We start from the raw sequence: 18,165 nt of genomic DNA on the forward strand, positions 1-18,165 counted from the left end.
AGACTTTGTAAATTGACCTGCATTTCAAGACCCCCTTCTTTTTAAGGGCTTGTTTGTTTGTTCATTCATGGGCTGAAACTCCCACGGCTTTTACGTGTATGACCGTTTTTACCCCGCCATTTAGGCAGCCATACGCCGCTTTCGGAGGAAGCATGCTGGGTATTTTCGTGTTTCTATAACCCACCCAACTCTGACATGGATTACAGGATCTTTTTCGTGCGCATTTGGTCTTGTGCTTGCGTGTACACACGGGGGGTGTTCGGACACCGAGGAGAATCTGCACACAAAGTTGACTCTGAGAAATAAATCTCTCGCCGAACGTGGGGACGAACTCACGCTGACAGCGGCCAACTGGATACAAATCCAGCGCGCTACCGACTGAGCTACATCCCCGCCCTTTTAAGGGCTAATTTTCTCAGATTTTCGGAGGTCATAAAGGGGGGTGGGGGGTGGGGTGGGGTGGGGGGGGGGGGGGTGGTGGTGGTGGTTCCATTGTAGAACAAGTCTGCAAAGCACAGATGGTATAAGTACAAGATTTAGCCTTCATGCAAGTTTCAAAAACTTCCAGTGTCTGTTTTCTCCCTCATTATTGCCATATTTTCATGAGAATTTAGAAGTGGGAAGAAACCTTTTATCAACATCATCAAATGTCACACGCTTTCCTTCTTTGCCACTACTAAAGCAAACGTGTGCAAGATTGTGTGTTACACGCTTTGGAGCATGGCAAGAACGGATTCGAACTCGAAATCGTACCTCCAAAAGCCTAACAACGCACACACGACTTTCATTTCTCCTGCTGCTATTGTTTCTTCTCTTTACAAATTCATCAACGCTGAGAATACTGAAAACCGCATCCCAGACGACAGTACTGTTTCCATACACGAATGCAGCTGCCCTTGGAAAGTGGCTCGCTCACGAGGCCTGTTGGTCTGAATCCAGAAGGACAGAGTTGTGAACATAGATGACAAAGATGCCGGAAAGAACAAACATTTTGCGCATGCAGACACAGAAAGACGTCATGAAGAAAGCGATGCTTCAAAAGATACAGACTGTGACGATGACTGTGACGTCATTCACATATACCGAGACGTCATTCATATTTTTTCGGACACTTCCGTCAAAAAGTAGATCTCTCCACAATGGCTACTCCTGTGTTTAGGTTTGTCAAGCGTGAATACGCAAAACGTGTTTGTTCTTTCCTCTGTTGAAGCTGTGAGACATAGATGCTATTCCGACTTGGTCGTGTGACAGAGTTTTCTTCCACACTCGATTAGCTGATGTCTAACTCAGCCTGACGGCTTCGTTAGACAATCAGCTTAATCTCGTGTGGAAGAAAACTTCTGTCACACGACCAAGTCTGAATAGCAGGTAATATCCCCCCCTCTGCTTCTTTCTCTCTGTAAACTTGTAGGGCTAGTTATTTTTCGGTAACTTACCCAACAACCAAAATCACTCACCCAACAACGGGCCTGAATCCTCGATAGCTCATGGGTAGAGACTGTACACATTGTGGATCTACTTTTTGCGACTCAAAAGTTCAGAACACTCTAATGTACAAAATATACATTTCTGGAGCAAACTATACAACCATACCGCATTTAAACCAGCAACTACAGGCTTGAACACATGAATCTCAATAAAAAAAATCCATGAGTTTAGTTGTTTTCTGAATTCAGATCTGCCGTGCACAATCGTTTATCGCTAGCAAGATTCCAAGGAAAAGTAACTCTCATATTTTGTCTAGCGACACGAGTAGTTCCCCTTCCAGATTTCGGCTGCAACGACAAGACTGCAATCCGACGGTCAGTTTTCAACAATATTTCATTTTATAAACAGATCACACGCAATCAATTGCAAACATTTAATCAACTTAACTCTTAACGTCCTGTAAGGTTTTTTGCATGTCCCAGTGCAAATCCTATAAGGATTTGGGAAAAAGAGACAAAATTTGGGTGTGTTCAATAAAAAAATCATATTTTTATTGTTTATGGATGGATTTACTTGATTTTTTTTTGACCATAGATCACTCTGTCCACTATCATCATCACCACCATCGAAGTCATTCTCCACATTTCTTACCTCAAACCCGTGAAAAGACGTGTCACTATCACTATCACTCGTCTCCATGTTGAATTTTGAAAGCTAACACAAAAAATCCAAACAAAATCCGTCCACAAAAATCGAAATCACATTCAAAAGTCCTGAGAAAAAACGACCGGCAGCCATGCCATGTGCATCGAAGGACTAAAGCTGTTTTCCAATGCAGGAGAGCATCGGAAGGCTGGTAACTCTTGTTTAATGACACTAGCAGAGAACGCGCGGTACCGCGCGGTTTAGGACTACAGCCCACGAGCGGAACCGCGCGGTATAGGACGTTAAGAGTTAAAGAACATGCAGCGGTTTCATACACTATTTTGCCCCAGAAAACTGAACTTCATACAGTTTTTAACGTTGGAACACGCGTGTAAAACTTCGTCTGCTAGTCACATTCGAGAAAAGAACATTTCCTGAGCGATACCAAAACATGAACAGAACACACACTGTCTGCCTTTACCGCCACAGCAGAATGACAACACAACTGTGTACTTGATTTTAGTTCAAAACATGGAAACTGACAAGAAGTGTTAACAGAATTGAATGATTTGCACGGAACTATACAACCGCGCATTAATCGATCGCCTGCGCAGGTAGAGTGGTTGGGTGAATATGATTCGATCAAACTTTCGCACAAAAACTCCTCTTTTCTTTGAATAACCGAAGAAAGGAGGAATAAAGAGGTTACATACCTCGTCTCAGTGATTATCAAAAATAATGGTCTCAGTTCGCGGTCATGAAAAAGCTCGCTGAAGCTCGCATTTTTCATGATCCGCTAACTTCGACCATTATTTTTGATAATCACTGAGACTCGGCATGCAAGGCCAAAAAAAAAAAAAAAAGTCTGTTTACGGTAACCCGACCAACCCTATTTTTTTCGCGCGACCCTAGACTTTTTTTTTGGCATTTGGGGAAAAAAAAAAAATCTTTTGTTTTTTTTTGCAAAATAACGTAAAAATATGGTTTTTTTGGAAAAAAAAAAAAAAAAAAAAAAAAAAAAATCCCGACCTACCGACCCTATTTTTTGGGCCTATGTTACCGTAAACAGACCTATTTTTTTTTTTTGCCTAACCTCTACATATCAGTGCAGTGCAATAGATTGTCTTCTTCTGCTGAAACATATATGTGTATACATGAGAAGTTAATTACATTTTCAACAATGACCAAACTGCACAGTTTCAGGAGTACAAGTAAGCTTTCCTCAAACTACAGCAGTACCTGCGATGTGTGGACCCTCCCATGAGAGGACACCTCCCTTAAAAGGACACCTTCTCTTGTCCCTTTTGATATTATCTCTACCAAAGTATACCTGTCATGAAAGGCCACCTGCAATGTAGGGACACTTTTGGCTGGTCCCTAGGGTGTCCTTTCATCACAGGTACCACTGTATGTTATTTTTGCTTCCACTTTACCTTGCAAAGTCCACATCCCAAATAGACTTCTCCGTCGTGACTCCTCTCTTCACAACTACAGCGAGACCTTCCACAATGTCCACCTCCGCTTTCCAATTGTGGTAGAGAAAAACATTCCGCATGACTTTAAACCTCTCCTCCACAGTGACCTCATTACGGGACAGGAACGCCAGAGCAGGCGACCAATCAGAAACTTCGTGGTCTATCTGTGCAAAATGACGGTGCTGTCTAAGATCGGGAAAGGAGATGAACGTGTGTCCGTCTCTAGAAGCGTCCGTTTTGAGAACTTCGTAGATGTAGAGGGCGTCTTTTTCAACTTGTGGGATCTGATCCATCAGGCCGGCCGCTTGATACGCTTTGTAGTTGGCTTCTATTCCGTACACCTTGAATCTTCTCGCCATGATCTGGTGAGGGAAACATAACGTGAAAGTTATGACGCCCTCTGCGGGAAAAGCAAAAATCCCTGAAATTCTCGGGGTTTCCAGGACATGTTAAAACTTACATTCAAAGTGGTATAATCTGAGGCAATCTAAGAGCATTGCTAGTGGTTTTTAATTTTTGACATTTCTCTGACCGTCAAGGATTAAAAAAAAAGAGATCCTTGGTGTGTGGTTTTTTTTTTATAATTGATTTACAGACTGCTTGTTGTTTTTTGCTTCTAAACTCACCACAATACATAAACAAAGTGACCAGAATAAAAAAAAGAACAATGAGATAAACAAGACAAAGACAGATGCACACACACAGGCTCTTATACATAAACACTTACCTAAAGAGGCTACCTCAGACACACACACAAACACACGTAATAATGCAAGCATACACAGAAACTACTCTGCATTTGCACACACACGTTACCCTGCCGAATTCACACACAAGTTACCCTGTCAAATTCACACACGTTACCCTGCCAAATTCACACACAAGTTACCCTGTCAAATTCACAAACACATTGCCCTGCCAAATCCACACACGTTACCCTGCCAAATTCACCCACACAAGTTACCCTGCCCAGTCCATACATACGTTACCCTGCTTAATTCACACACAAGTTACCCTGCCCAATCCACATACACGTTACCCTGCCCAATACACATTACCCTGCCAAATCCATACACGAGTTACCCTGCCAAATTCACACACAAGTTACCCTGACAAATCCATTAACAAGTTACCCTGACAAATTCACACACAAGTTACCCTGCCAAATTCACACATAAGTTACCCTGCCAAATCCACACACAAGTTACCCTGCCAAATCCACAAAAGCTTAGCTACCCTGCCAAATTCACACACAAGTTACCCTGCAAAATCCATACACAAGTTACCCTGCCAAATTCACACACAAGTTACCCTGCCAAATCCACACAGAAATTACCCTGCCAAATCCAAAGACCCAGGGCTCGTCCTCCGTGGCTTGTTCCAGTTTGGACAGGGCGGAGTGCGGCGGACCCACCAGACAGTTGATGAAGTTGAGGGGGAACAGTCCACACAGGAATTTCAACAGCTGTGGGTAGCGCTGGGCCCTGATCACCGACTGCAGCGTTTCTGTGGCCACAAAATTTAACGGAACAATTTATATGCTCGGTTGTCTATGGTCTAGTTGTTCCGTGCTTTGATGAGTCTTTGTGCAACTCTCTGGTGTTTTACAGTTTGAATTTTCGTTCGTTTTCTTCTATTAAGGGGGAGGGGAAGCTTTTACATTTGCAGTCAGAACGTTTTTGGTCAAATGATAAAACCAACATAAGCTTCAAGGAATACAGTATTAAATGCCCAAGTATACCTACGTAAGCTATTACCTTACCTTGATATAAAATGGATTTGATCTGGAGCTTCAGTTCATCACTGCATGTGTCGGCAAACGATAGAAGCACACCCTCCAGTTCTTCAAAGGTAAGGGGATCTCTAGACCTTTGCCTCCTGAAACAGTCAACGTCATATACCAGAAAGCTAACATTGTTGATTTATCAGCCATTATGTAGAGGTTACATGCCGAGTCTCAGTGATTATTAAAAATAATGGTCGAAGTTAGCGGATCATGAAAAATGCGAGCTTCAGCGAGCTTTTTCATGACCGCGAACTGAGACCATTATTTTTAATAATCACTGAGACGAGGTGTGTAACCTCTTTATTCCTCCTTTCTTCAGTTATTCAAAGAAAACAGGAGTTTTTGTGCGAAAGTTTGATCGAATCCGAATCACTCAACCAGTCAACCTGCGCAGGCGATCGACTAATGCGCGGTTGTATAGTTCCGTGCAAATCATTCCATTCTGTTTACACTTCTTGTCAGTTTCCCTGTTTTGGACTAAAATCAAGTACACAGATATGCTGTTATTCTGCTGTGGCGGTAAAGGCAGATATTGTGTGTTCTTTTTATGTTTTAGTATCGCTTAAAGATATAGTCTCCGCCAGTAAAAGGCCTTCAGATCGCCCTAAAAGCTTTACCATAAGATTCTGCGTGACGAATAATGTTACCACACAGAAGGACAAACTTAACTTTGCAGAATTAAAAGTTTGGGAAGTTGAATCAATTGTCGTAATATCAAAGGAAAATGCACTCTTGTGATGTGTTCCGTGGGTGATGTCCCTTGATTCGAGACAACATGGCGACTATCAGGGAACGTTTTGACGAATTGGAGACTGACCAGGTAAGTGTCGGATTTGTAGACCACAGGAAATGTTGTTTATAATCAAATAGGGCTTTCAATACAACAGTCAGTATTAGTGTAAAGGTTGATCCCAGCAGGACTGCAAAGAAATCTGTAAGGCGAGTCATTTCGAACCATTTGGTTGGTATGATGAGATGGATACCAGTAACTGAGTAAGTTCGTCAAACGGTAGATTCGTCACCGGTCCCCGGTAACTTCGCCACAGTAACTTCGCCACAGTAGTCCGAGCGCGGCTGTTATGTAATGGTAATACAACCTTGCACCTCCCCCCCCCCTTTCTCTCTCTCCCTCTCCCCCCTCTCTCTCTCTCTCTTTCTCTCTCCCCCTCCCCCTCTCTCTATCATGTGATGTTGTGCGTATTTATTTTGTATCTCTTTTTTCTTTGAGTAGGTGAAGTACACAATATAAAATGGCATTTTCATTCTCTCTCTCTCTCTCTCTCTCTCTCTCTCTCTCTTAAAAATGTGAATCTTGAATCTCTCCCACAAATCAAACATCTGAAAGCATAAGCTCTAAGCATAAACACCCGCCCACCCTGCCGGTAACTTCGTCACCCGTGACGAATCTACCGTGTGACGAACTTACTGGTAGCCGATGAGATCACTTGTTTTCAGGTACTAGAGGCAGTAGAACGAGGACGTCAGCCGGCTTTGCATATGGTTTATCCCACACAAACTTAATACTGACTTTTCCCCTCCCCTCCAAAGTGCTGCTGATCGAACTTTGGATCATTGTAACGCTTGAAATTCGTGGAGAAACATCCAATCTGAAGTTAATTTTGGCTGACGTCTTTCCGATACGGCGATAGCTCAATCAGTGAATGTGTGCAGATCATGGATTGGAAAATCAAGGACTTGCCTTCTGAAATAATTATAAGACTCTGCATTTGCACTGTTACTCTTTTGATAATATATATATAGATGCATTTTTTTTTTTTTAGCTACAATTCATACCACTGGAATAAACACAACAGTAAACTAAAAGTAAAAGTGTGCTTTGCTTGCAAGAGTGAGTAGAACAGAAAATACTAATTATCACACCCATTTTAAAAGCAAAAATTCTACTCGCACTAGTAAAGCTTATGAGAGCTGAATTTTATTTGTTCAATGGGCAGTCGATAGAGAATGAATCATGCTCTTCAAAGTCAAGTGAGCTTTTCTTGATGATAATAGGTTTGATACAGATACTGTAAATTGAGTAAGGATGAAGTATGAGAACTGTAAACTCTTCTCGTTCCGTCTAGGCTATGGAAGTTTCGCTTCCAGCAGAACATGCTGTCCTTACTAGTGCTAGAGGGCGGCAGGAGAGGAAAAGGTGCGGACAGAAAGTGATCTGCTGAGGAACCAATTTGAAGGTAAATCAGGATTAGTTTTAGTCCTTTTCCTAGTACTTTCCATGCACGGGTTCACACACGCATGTATACACAGAATCATGAATGACAATAGCACTTGCACAAATAGTTATATAAGAAATAATAGGGTGAACTTTGATGACAATAACAGAAGATATTATTTTCTTGGGTGAAGAGTATAATGGGGATTTCACAGTTATAATTATGGCAAGGATAGAAGTGTGCTGTGCATCTGTCTGTCAAAAGGGCCCACCAACACTTTGTTTCCTCTGAAGAGCAATATACCACAGTTGTGTGATATATAATTTTACGTGCAAGAATGCCTTTTGTAAAAAAAATTCCTGATAACATGGTGAGACACACAGAAATGCAATAGACAACACCCTTGTGACATCATTGTTTATTTTGCTGTCATTAAAATGATCCATTCATTGTTATTATACATTCATCAGAATACTTTCCTATAATTTACATGGAATGTATCCTGTGAGGAAATACACAAGTACAGGTTGTAACAAAACTCTCTCCTCTGAATTGTTTAAGGTTTCAAGGGAAAATGTGCTAGATGTAATATGAGAACATTAGATGAGGTAAAATTTACAAACAATAAAAAAAAAAGCAAGTGTGAAAAATCACACGTTGTCAATATAAAAAAATGAATGTGCTTTACAAAACTGTACTTTCTTTTCTTTTGAAATAGTCACTTTAAAATTTAAAAAACACACCATTGTTCATAAGAAATACTTTGCAAGTTTTGCTCATCGTTCAGGTTAGTGGTGTGTTATGACTCGTTTATGCCTGGTTCAAGCAGGCATAGTTGTAAAAATGGGTATTGACTGATTTAAAAGTGAAATAACAATCTTTCCACTTCCAGAAACTTATCCAGGAACCAGGCCAGGAGAAACTCCAAGCCCTAGCCTCTAAATGGTGAAGCTGAATGCTGGCCTTATGACAGTAAGTACCTAATCCTTGTGTGAGATTTGCTCTAAATCCTCTGCAAGTGCAAGCAGACAGTTGCCACAATAAAAATATTTTTTAAAAAAACCTCTGAAATAATTCTGTCTGAGAATAGGGTTAAAATAACAGTTTATAAACATAAATCAGAGAAAGTAACCTTACAAATAAGGGGGCATAAAAAAGAGGGTTTCTGTACAGTACATGGGTACACTGGGCACGAGCTATGAACAGGAAAGGTGTACCAGAATTCAAATGTCTTGGAGAAATGTGTACAAATGAGGCAAAACTCGCCTCTGACAAAATGGATATGATGCAAAACAACATGTTTAAATAATCAAGTATTAGAAGATTATTTCAAGGAGAGGGTGACATATAGTATATATGTGTCTCAAGAGACAATCATGTGCAATTCATTCCAAGAAGCTAAAGATATGTTACAGGTGCCTCTACACAAATATTCACAATGTCCCAGGACAGTCTTGTTTTACTAACCAGTGTCATCACTCATGTACATTTCTTCTTCTGTGTTCGATATAATCTATATTAAATTGCTTTCTGTTTTATATACCTGCCTCAACTCTGTTCTATCATACTGGAAAGCCTGTACCGTCACAGGTGTATATATCCCCCCCCCCCCCCCCCTGGGGACACACACACACCAAGACATGCTCTATTACATAAATTACAATTTCTTCTTTCTCATTATTTTCTCCAATTTTCTTATTTTCTCCAATTTTCTTAAATTTGGTGCATATCTTTTTTAACAATTTTAATGTTTAAATCTGAATCAAGTTTTGTCACTGAAAGATGATTTTCTGTTTACACTCCAGGATTTCGATGCACTGGTGGTTGGTACTGGATGAGAGTTTCCTTTCACTTGCTTGGGCCCAGAGAAGCGACGCCCTCGTCCTGGAAGAAGCAGAAGAGGGAGACATCAATAAAACACAACACTATGCTGCTTACAGACAATTTATTTTGTGCAAATATGGTTATTTGGGAGAACGAGTCCAAATAGCCAGATACAGTTAATGTGTGTAGGCCATAAGGAAAAAATGTACCGATCCAGCAGGCCAGTACACAGGCTATATATGCTGGTCGCCTGTGCTAAGTACAGAGTTGTGTCAAAAGTCATGCATGTTGAAAAGGTGAATTTAGAGCGTAGGTTTAGATCACCCCAAAGAAAAATCACATAAACCAGTCTGGGTGGCTGGGTGGTAACGCACTTGCGCTCGAAAGCGAGAGGTTGCGAGTTCGACCCTGGGTCAGGGCGTTAGCAATTTTCTCCCCCCTTTCCTAACCTAGGCAGGGATGTCGTTAGGCGTCAGGCATAGACCGATTGAAAGGCTCAAATGTCCGATTCACATAGCAGCATGGCGGTCTGATGTCCTATCGTTTTGAACTGAGCGCTGTCATTCTCCGATAAGAACACCATTCCTTCAGACAGCGTGATATTCGATATTTTCCATTCAAGATACACATTGTCCAAAATTGACCGAGCACTCTCGCCTACAGGTGCACTGAGAAAAGTCGCTCTGGATTGGTCTATTCAACGGGCTCACAACAAGGCAAATTGCTTCACGATGGCGACGAAGAAAGCACGATTGCTGCGAGATATGAAAAAAGTTGTACTTCTTAAACTAGTAGACGTTTGGGTACAACCGTCTGCAGCACACTAAAGTTAGGAGTACGGGAGACAACTCCAACTGACTATAATTCTTGCGTCTGCTTTTGGTTTCAGTTTAAGAAATGTTGACGAAGCGCATTGAATTATGCCACCGAATTAAAACTAATAGGCCTGCCAAAGATCAACAAAAGCTGAAGATCTTTGGCTTTTCAACGGCATCCTGTGCAACGTTTCGGTCAAAAACAGGTGAAAACGCGACGAGCGTCACAAGAATGACAGTGCCAATGACAGTGTCGCATTGGAAACTGACACAGCCACGGAAAGAGACGTTTTGTATTAATTTTTGGGACTGCTGCCGGAAGGAGACCGTAAAATATGGTTTCATCACTGTCAACTGGTTACAGAAAAAATCGTCTGCTCCAGTGAGCGGCGAAACCAAACGGTTGATTATCACGTGACACTTTTGTCATATTTAGAGTTGTTTGCACAGTAAATACAGCCGCGAAAAATAGCTCGCTTGAAACTGTCTTACATATCAATTCCTTTGTAATTTATAAATTACCAAAAAAAACATGAAAAATCATTATCGACGATCTCGAATCTGCTTATTGTTCACAGAACCCACTGTATATTTACCACTGGGTTACATTTTCATTCCTATTTGCTGATGTGTAAAACTTTTTTTTGTACTGTGCACACTATTTACTCGAGTCAGTAGTTGCGGGTAAAATCTGATCCCTGTTTTGAATTTTGTGGAATCATTTTGCGACATATCGATAAAGTCACGAGACAAAGAACATCAACAAAGACCATATGGGCAATCATGTACATTTTTGCGGGGTGTAACGGAGATCGACTTTGTCTTTATAAGAATAGGAATCACATCATCTTAAACTCTACACATGGTGACAACTGCAACGCGTGTGTCACACAGCATGACAAATAAAAAAGAGCCCCTGCAGTGAATATTCCATGCTTAGTCCTATTTATCAGTTTTGGTGGCGCAGATTCGGCAAATGAAATGTTTTATTTATGTTGTGCTGGCTTGCAGCCCAAGAGAGATATTAAACAAAAGCAAATGTATTTCTTCAGGCCTAACCATCATAATGCCATTATATGCATGGTGATCTGTAAACTTTTGTTCTCTGTGCACAATGCATGTGTAAACATTTTGTTGTTCGCAGAACGCAGAACCAATTTCACATTTTAACCCTGAGGCTGGTTGTCGCGACATATGTCGCGCTACTTTAGGTATACTGTCACCTGGTTGTCACGACACATGTCGCGCTACTGGCTGAGTCTGTTTGGTCGGTTCCGATTACCTCCCATGTAGGCGAAAACCTATAATATTATGACCGTTTTTTGTTATTTTTCTCTCTGTTAATTCACCAGTGGCTATGTAACATGTGTTACAGAATTGCACCAGTGTAAGAGTTAACATTTTATTTTTTCACTCACATGTTTGCTGAAGTGTACAAATTTTGTTCCATTTAGTGCTGTTTTTTTCCCGTCTCAAGACATATATGGTGATGTGTTCAACTATTGTTCTCTGGGCACATTTTTTTGCACATTTATGTCCCTCACTTATGTCAATGTAGCCGCTAATTTGTTTAAGTCCAGTCAATCGTACAAACGTTTCATTGTGGGTGACTCGAGCTGTCGGGGTACTGCGACGAGATATCTTTCCCAATTATATGATTGGTGTTATATATTCTTTTACACATTTTAACTAGCATTCATCATCTTGGTTGAACTTGAAGCGTGACAAAATGATTTTGTCACATTGATTGAATTTTCAGACTGTCCACATTGACTGAAATCTAAGAAAAGGGCACAATTTAACGCTGTTTTATTCTTATGATTTGTTATTGTTCACAGAACCCACTGTATATTTACCACTGGGTTACTTTTTCATTCCTATTTGCTAATGTGTCAAACTTTTTTTTGTACTGTGCACACTATTTGCTCATTTAATGCTGTGTTTATGTGTTTGTTTCACTCCAGTCCCATGTGTCATATTTTCTGAGATTTCGGTCAATGTAGCCACTTTTTTTGTTTGGCCGCATTTAGCCTTTCCTTCGTAACTGTCTGTCTTCACCAAGCTGTAGATTCTTGCATTACTAATGGCGAGCAGCTATGCAAGAAAACAAAGAAAGTGTATTGAAGCGCCGAGCCGGGTAAAAAGAAAATATCACTACATTGACCGAAATTTCAGAAAGCGTCACATGTTTGCTGCTGTGTAAATGGTTTGCAGTTCATTGCACATTGAACGCTCCTTTTCTTAGGTTTGATGTTTTATCACATTTTGTTGTTCTGTGTGTGCTAGCGCTTTTTTGGGGTAACTTTGTCGCAATTACTTCTAAATTTAATATGTTACTGTTGTCACTGCACAAGTCATGGCCAATCCACCACTGTGCCCTTTTTTTTTATCTCTTCCAATAAATGTATGGCATTTTGTTCTGTAGGCGCTTGCCATTGCACATTGAACACGTTTTTGTTGTTGCTTATTCATAATTAACTCTGTAATTAATGAAGAAGAAAAAATCCCGTGCGGAGCACCGGTATTACTAGTAAATTATAATACATTACATAAAGCTCTAAATATGTAAAAATATCGGTTTCCTTGCCAGACAAGGAAACTCAAGGCATCCTGTCAGGGAGAGAATGAGCTGAACTCATTTTGACCTGAGTTCAGGATGATGGTAGAGAGCATAGCAAATTTGAACAAACAGTCCCTGCTTTTGAATTTTTGAAGAAGCACAGGAAAAATGTTTTTTCTTTGTATTTATCTAGACTTTCTACATTTAGAGTTTTTATTCAATCTATCCCGCAACTCACATTTTTTTTAACAGTTTCCACAATTTGACTGAACTGATGTTTATTTTAACTTTAATTTGAACTATCATTTATTCGAGTCTAAAAAGTCTGAAAGAGTTACAATGTGTCCTTTTTGCTGATCAAAAACTGTTATTATATGTACCTGAAATTTCAGTAGTTGGGGATGTTTCTCAGGAAGTATTTGCTCATCTTGTAGAGCCTTCAAAGCAGGTCTCCATGACTGCATACCCTAGGTCCCTGGTCATACGACAGCAGCCAAGAGTGCTCATTGACAACATGGTGCAGCTGTGGAAGTAATACAACAATGGCTCTGGGTTATTGAGATCTCTCAAACAGTGAAATTTAGAATCCAGACACTAGTTTCATGTTTTTCCCCCTTAAACTGTTCAGAGAGAATGTGTGGCTGTGGTCTTGAGATTTACATCAAATAAAATTGAACAATGCTCTTGTCAATTGAGTATATTTGTGTGCATTTGTTGTTTCATTTATTAATAATAATAATTGTCTTGTCCTCTAACTGTAACCATTTGTTTCTCCGCAAAAACGCAATAATAAAGAAAGAGACAAGTTATTTTCAAACCAATGGCAGCTTATGCAATCCCGGCCGATTTGCTTATACAAATAAATATTATATACACATGATCTTGATAGAAAACTAAACAAATTAAAAATATGACCACTCACCTGCACTCATTCTACGGCATGTATTTCTTTGAAACTAATTACATAGTCTAAATAACAAATGAAAACACAGGCACACACACACACACACTCTGACACACACACACACACAATAAAACATCATTCACTCTTCCATTTCATTTGGTTCAGAGACAGCAATGTGCAAATTATAGATTTATTGACTTACACCGACTCCTCTACAGATGAAATTAAGAAACATCTGACTCCTGCATCACTGGTTGTCGTCCGCCAGTTGCCTTGATAGATGTAGAAGATTGCTGTTCTTGTGTCTTCGCATAGTAACTGGTAAATGAAAAAAAAGGTATGTGTGAGTTTTTGAATATATGCATCTGTGCACATACACATTACATAACATATCGTACGCTATGTAAAGATGTAATTTTCTCCACATGATTTACACAAAGAAACCATGAAGAGCGTATGACTACATTTTAGGCCCCCTGCTATTTTATTTAATAATAGTTGGGAGGTACAGAACTCCTTCAGTCAAAGCATGGAGCGCCTCCTGCCAACTTCTCAAAAGATTGTAACACCTTCCTGGCTGAATAATTTGACAAATGTATACAAGTATTGAAGTAGGGAGTAATATATTCCTTTTTATATGCAGCTTACCTCACTGGAAGAATATTGAAAAATAAGTACAGGAATGTGATCTATGAGTATGAAATCTGAGAAAATCAGTTCATGAACAGGAGGGAGTCTTTAAATGGGAGTAAATTAACGAGGTTATGAAAACAAATTCTGAGTAAACAATGTCTTAAAATGGAAGGTCAAAGGAGTCTGAAAGTGGGGGGTCTTATAAAAGTGGGATCCACTGTATCAACACAAATGAATGTTAAATATACAAAGGAACAATCACACCAACACGTACACACCCATCCCCCTAAAAATAAAGCTTATTGTTGCGTACATTCTCCTGTTACTTCTCGAAGTTCTCCTCTTGTTTTTTGTTCTCATTTTCTAAAAGAGAACATGATGAATGTATTGAAAATCTGTCTGCATCCTCATGACTGTTCCCGTTTCACTTATGCCTCTTGGCTGCACACCGTCACAGAATCAGCTGTTCCGAGCACAAATCCTGCTCGGCAATGTTTACAAATGATGTCCACGTCATAGTTTATAAATAGCAACAGAAACAATGGTGGTGCTAGACAGTCTCATACACCCGTGTACACAAAGCACAGCCATGTGTAAGTGATGTTAGACTCGCCTGGCGATAGGTTCTTGGCGTTACCCACCCCCCCCCCCCCCCCTCCTAACAGTATAGCGCGGACCCTAGCGTGTCACTAGCAAAGCGGGCCTTACTCTCTGTATAGTGCGTTCACTGAGAATGCATCACTTTGTGTTCCGAAAACATAACAACTAGAATCAGCCGCCACAGCCAAAAAAAATACGTATGCATGCGCTCGCTTGATCAAGCATTCATTACATCGATACAGTACTTTGGTGCTTCGACAAGCAAGATGGAGGATGATGAGTTTCAATTTGAAACTTTCGTTTGAGTTGTTTCTTGACAACAAATCGTACGTGGAATCTGAACGATTTACTGAGGAAGATCTTCGCAATGAACTGTGTATCGCGGTGAAGAAAATGACAGTTCTGAGTTCGTCAAGTGACGGAATTTACGAAAGTGCACATGGATACATCATACAAACAGTGGCTGGTCCATTTTCGTGAAATGGCAGGACCAGCAAGCATTACTGATTAAAAATGTAATGAGGCTTCGGCCAGGAAAAAGTATAGATCTACACAACAAGAACTTGGATTGTCGTACTTACAAATCTAGCAGGATTTCTGCGAGCGCTTCATCGGCGGATTCTGCCCCAACGGTTACACTTGTAAACACTTTTACAGCCTCCTGTATCCATCGTTCCCATTGATATCCTATGAATATGGTTCGCTTGTTGCGTTCTGCTGTAGTGTGTCGTCTGCGTCGCTTCCGTTCAGGTTCTGTCATTGGTTTCCTTTTCATTCTGGACTCAATTTCGTTGAGAAATGAACTAGCTCTTTGCGATACGTCCGGTTCGTCCGCCATTTTTTGCCAGTTGTCATGACAGCAGGCGAAAACCAGTCTTGACGGCCAATTTTAATCTTCAAATGGTGGAGAGCTCGGTCGCGACCAAATGCCAATTTACTCATTTTGATTTAATTATTTAGCATACTTCTGGTGCTTTATTGAGCAAACCGAGCCAGGTGCGTCTTAATTAAGGTACACTTGATTCCTCAAACTCTTCAAATCGGCCCGATTCGGCAAAAAACTCTCCAAGATGGCGGCGTGGAGACTCTATCTAATGTTCTTTCGTCAAATGGGACTAGCAGACGAACATTTGCACCCGTGTTCCAACGTTAATTACTGTATGAAGTTCAGTTTTCTGGGGAAAATAGTGTATGAAACCGCTTTATTTTGTTTAAATTGATGAGATGTGTGCATTTGGTTGCGTGTGATCTGTTTATAAAATGAAATATTGTTAAAAACTGACCGTCGGATTGCAGTCAGTGTTGTCGAAGAAACTGCGTTAAAAGAAGGGGAACTACTCTTGTCGCTAGAGTATGAGTTACTTGCCTTGGGAATTTGCTTGTTATGAACGGTTTGTGCACAGCAGATCTAGATTCAGAAAACAACCGAACTCATAGATTTTATATGGAGATTCATGTGTTCAGGCCTGTAGTTGTTAATTTAAATGCGGTAAGTTTGTATCGTTTGCTCCAGAAATGTATACTTCGTACATTAGAGCGTTCGGAACTTTTCAGTCACAAAAGTAGTACCGAAACAGAACAGCTTCTCAACCCATTGCACTATCGAGGATTCAGGCTGTTGCTGGCTCGTTATTTGTTTGGTTGCTGGGTCATTATCGAAAAATAACTAGCTCTACAAGTTTACAGAGGTAAAGAAGCAGAGGGGGGAATAATAAACAATAAACAGAACTTTATATACACACACGTTCACATACCACTACACTCAAACAAACAAACAAACAGCATGCTAATTCAATGAAACAACAGAACAGTCGCGTTTAGATAGAGCATAAGTCACAACTCACTGTAGATTGTATTAAATGTTTACCAGTTGTTTGGTTGTGTTGTGTTAATAAGACACTTCTTCTTCACCGCCATGCGTGTATCAGAAGGAAGCCATGATTAAAAGCCCTCAACGAATCCAGCTATCTGCATCTTACTTAGTGTGACTGAGCACTTTACACACACATGCTCCACACACTAACACATGTTGTACACAATTAAGTAGACAAACAAACAGCAACACAAACAAGCAAACACCACTTTGACTCCATAAAACCACAGAACAGTTGTGTATACAATATTCTAGAGCACATTTACTTGAGCACTCTGTTCCAGACTTACTTGACAAAACCTTCAAACTTTGTCATTATTTGATGAGTTTCGTGATTTTTCATCCCCTGTTGAAGAGCTTTGACGACGACCAATGGAATGAGGTTGTGGCGGTGTATGTCTTTATCGGTCCTCAGTGCGTACTCTGTCACGCCGCAGGCCCGGTTCTTTGGCCCGATGTGTACCGTCACGTCCCACCAGGGGTCCGTCAGCAAAAATCGGCCATACGCTGTTTGCTGCTGTCCCATGTGGGTCTGTATCTTCACTGAAAATGACGGCGAAAATCAGAAAAAAAATACCAAAAGCAGGGATGGCCAAATTTCAAAATTTTAACTCGCCAGCCAGGCAATAACTTCAAGAAAGTCACTAGCCTGCCAAAAATTTTGCTGGCCCGGTACATACCACAACAAATTATGAGTGTTAGATTTCTTTACACAATTAACGACAGAAGTTGCTGCATCTGCAGTGTTTATCGGGCTTTAAAATTCAAAAGTACAACCACAAGTTTTGCATTTGACCAGAATGTTCAGGTTTCTACAAACCCAGCAGACTTTTTACTCCCCCCTGGCAATCGGGTGGACGATTTGGCCATCCCTGAAGAGGTTTCATCTAATGGAGGTCTCCCTATTGACGTCATCACTTCGTGCGCACCGGGGCTTGGAGGGCAAGAAGCCACCGCGCCGCTTAGCGAAAACATGGAAGCGTGGTGCCGATCGCGAAGTTTCGCTGCGGCGATTCCGTATTTGCGTCGACGATTTGGCTAAATTTCATTCAAGATGGTGAATACTTGTTGCATAATCGGTTGCACAAGCCGAAGCAACAAGGAAAATGCTCTTGCATTTTTCAGAATTCCGAAAGTCGACGCTGGAGGAAGACACCGAGATTTACTGGAGGAAAGAAGGAGAGCGTGGCTGAAAAAAATCAACAGGAAAAACATAAACATAACTTCTGTGGATGCCAAACCAGAAAAACAGTATTAATTTTACTTATGTATCTATATGATTTGTGCTGGCAGGAATGTGTGTAGTTACTTTTTTGTTTTTGCTTTCTGACTGAAGTGTGTATTATTGAAAACATTTTCAAGGGCTCAACACTGTTCCTTATTTGATCTTGATATGATGCTTAGTATGTGGGTGCATGTACAGTTCTTTTCTTTTTACACTTTGACAG

The 18,165-nt window shown here is 40.6% G+C and overlaps 1 protein-coding gene and 1 long non-coding RNA gene across 2 annotated transcripts in view; one reads left to right on the forward strand and one right to left on the reverse strand.

The window, feature by feature from the left end:
• The window catches only part of LOC138963100 (DNA helicase B-like), a 31,165-nt gene that overhangs the window by 9,557 nt on the left and 3,443 nt on the right, over window positions 1-18,165 (reverse strand). Inside the window, exons 2-5 of the mRNA XM_070335130.1 lie at window positions 17,008-17,260; window positions 5,311-5,426; window positions 4,885-5,054; window positions 3,507-3,910 (exon numbers count right to left, since the gene is read on the reverse strand). Of these exons, the coding sequence (XP_070191231.1) occupies window positions 3,507-3,910; window positions 4,885-5,054; window positions 5,311-5,426; window positions 17,008-17,260 (943 nt within the window). The remainder of the gene's footprint in view (window positions 1-3,506; window positions 3,911-4,884; window positions 5,055-5,310; window positions 5,427-17,007; window positions 17,261-18,165) is intronic.
• On the forward strand, window positions 5,898-8,536 carry LOC138963096 (uncharacterized). Its single transcript, XR_011454709.1, has 3 exons — window positions 5,898-6,154; window positions 7,419-7,529; window positions 8,401-8,536. It is a non-coding gene; the product is annotated as an uncharacterized lncRNA (long non-coding RNA).

This window comes from Littorina saxatilis, linkage group LG3 (assembly GCF_037325665.1).
Source record: "Littorina saxatilis isolate snail1 linkage group LG3, US_GU_Lsax_2.0, whole genome shotgun sequence".
NCBI classification, from domain to species: domain Eukaryota; kingdom Metazoa; phylum Mollusca; class Gastropoda; order Littorinimorpha; family Littorinidae; genus Littorina; species Littorina saxatilis.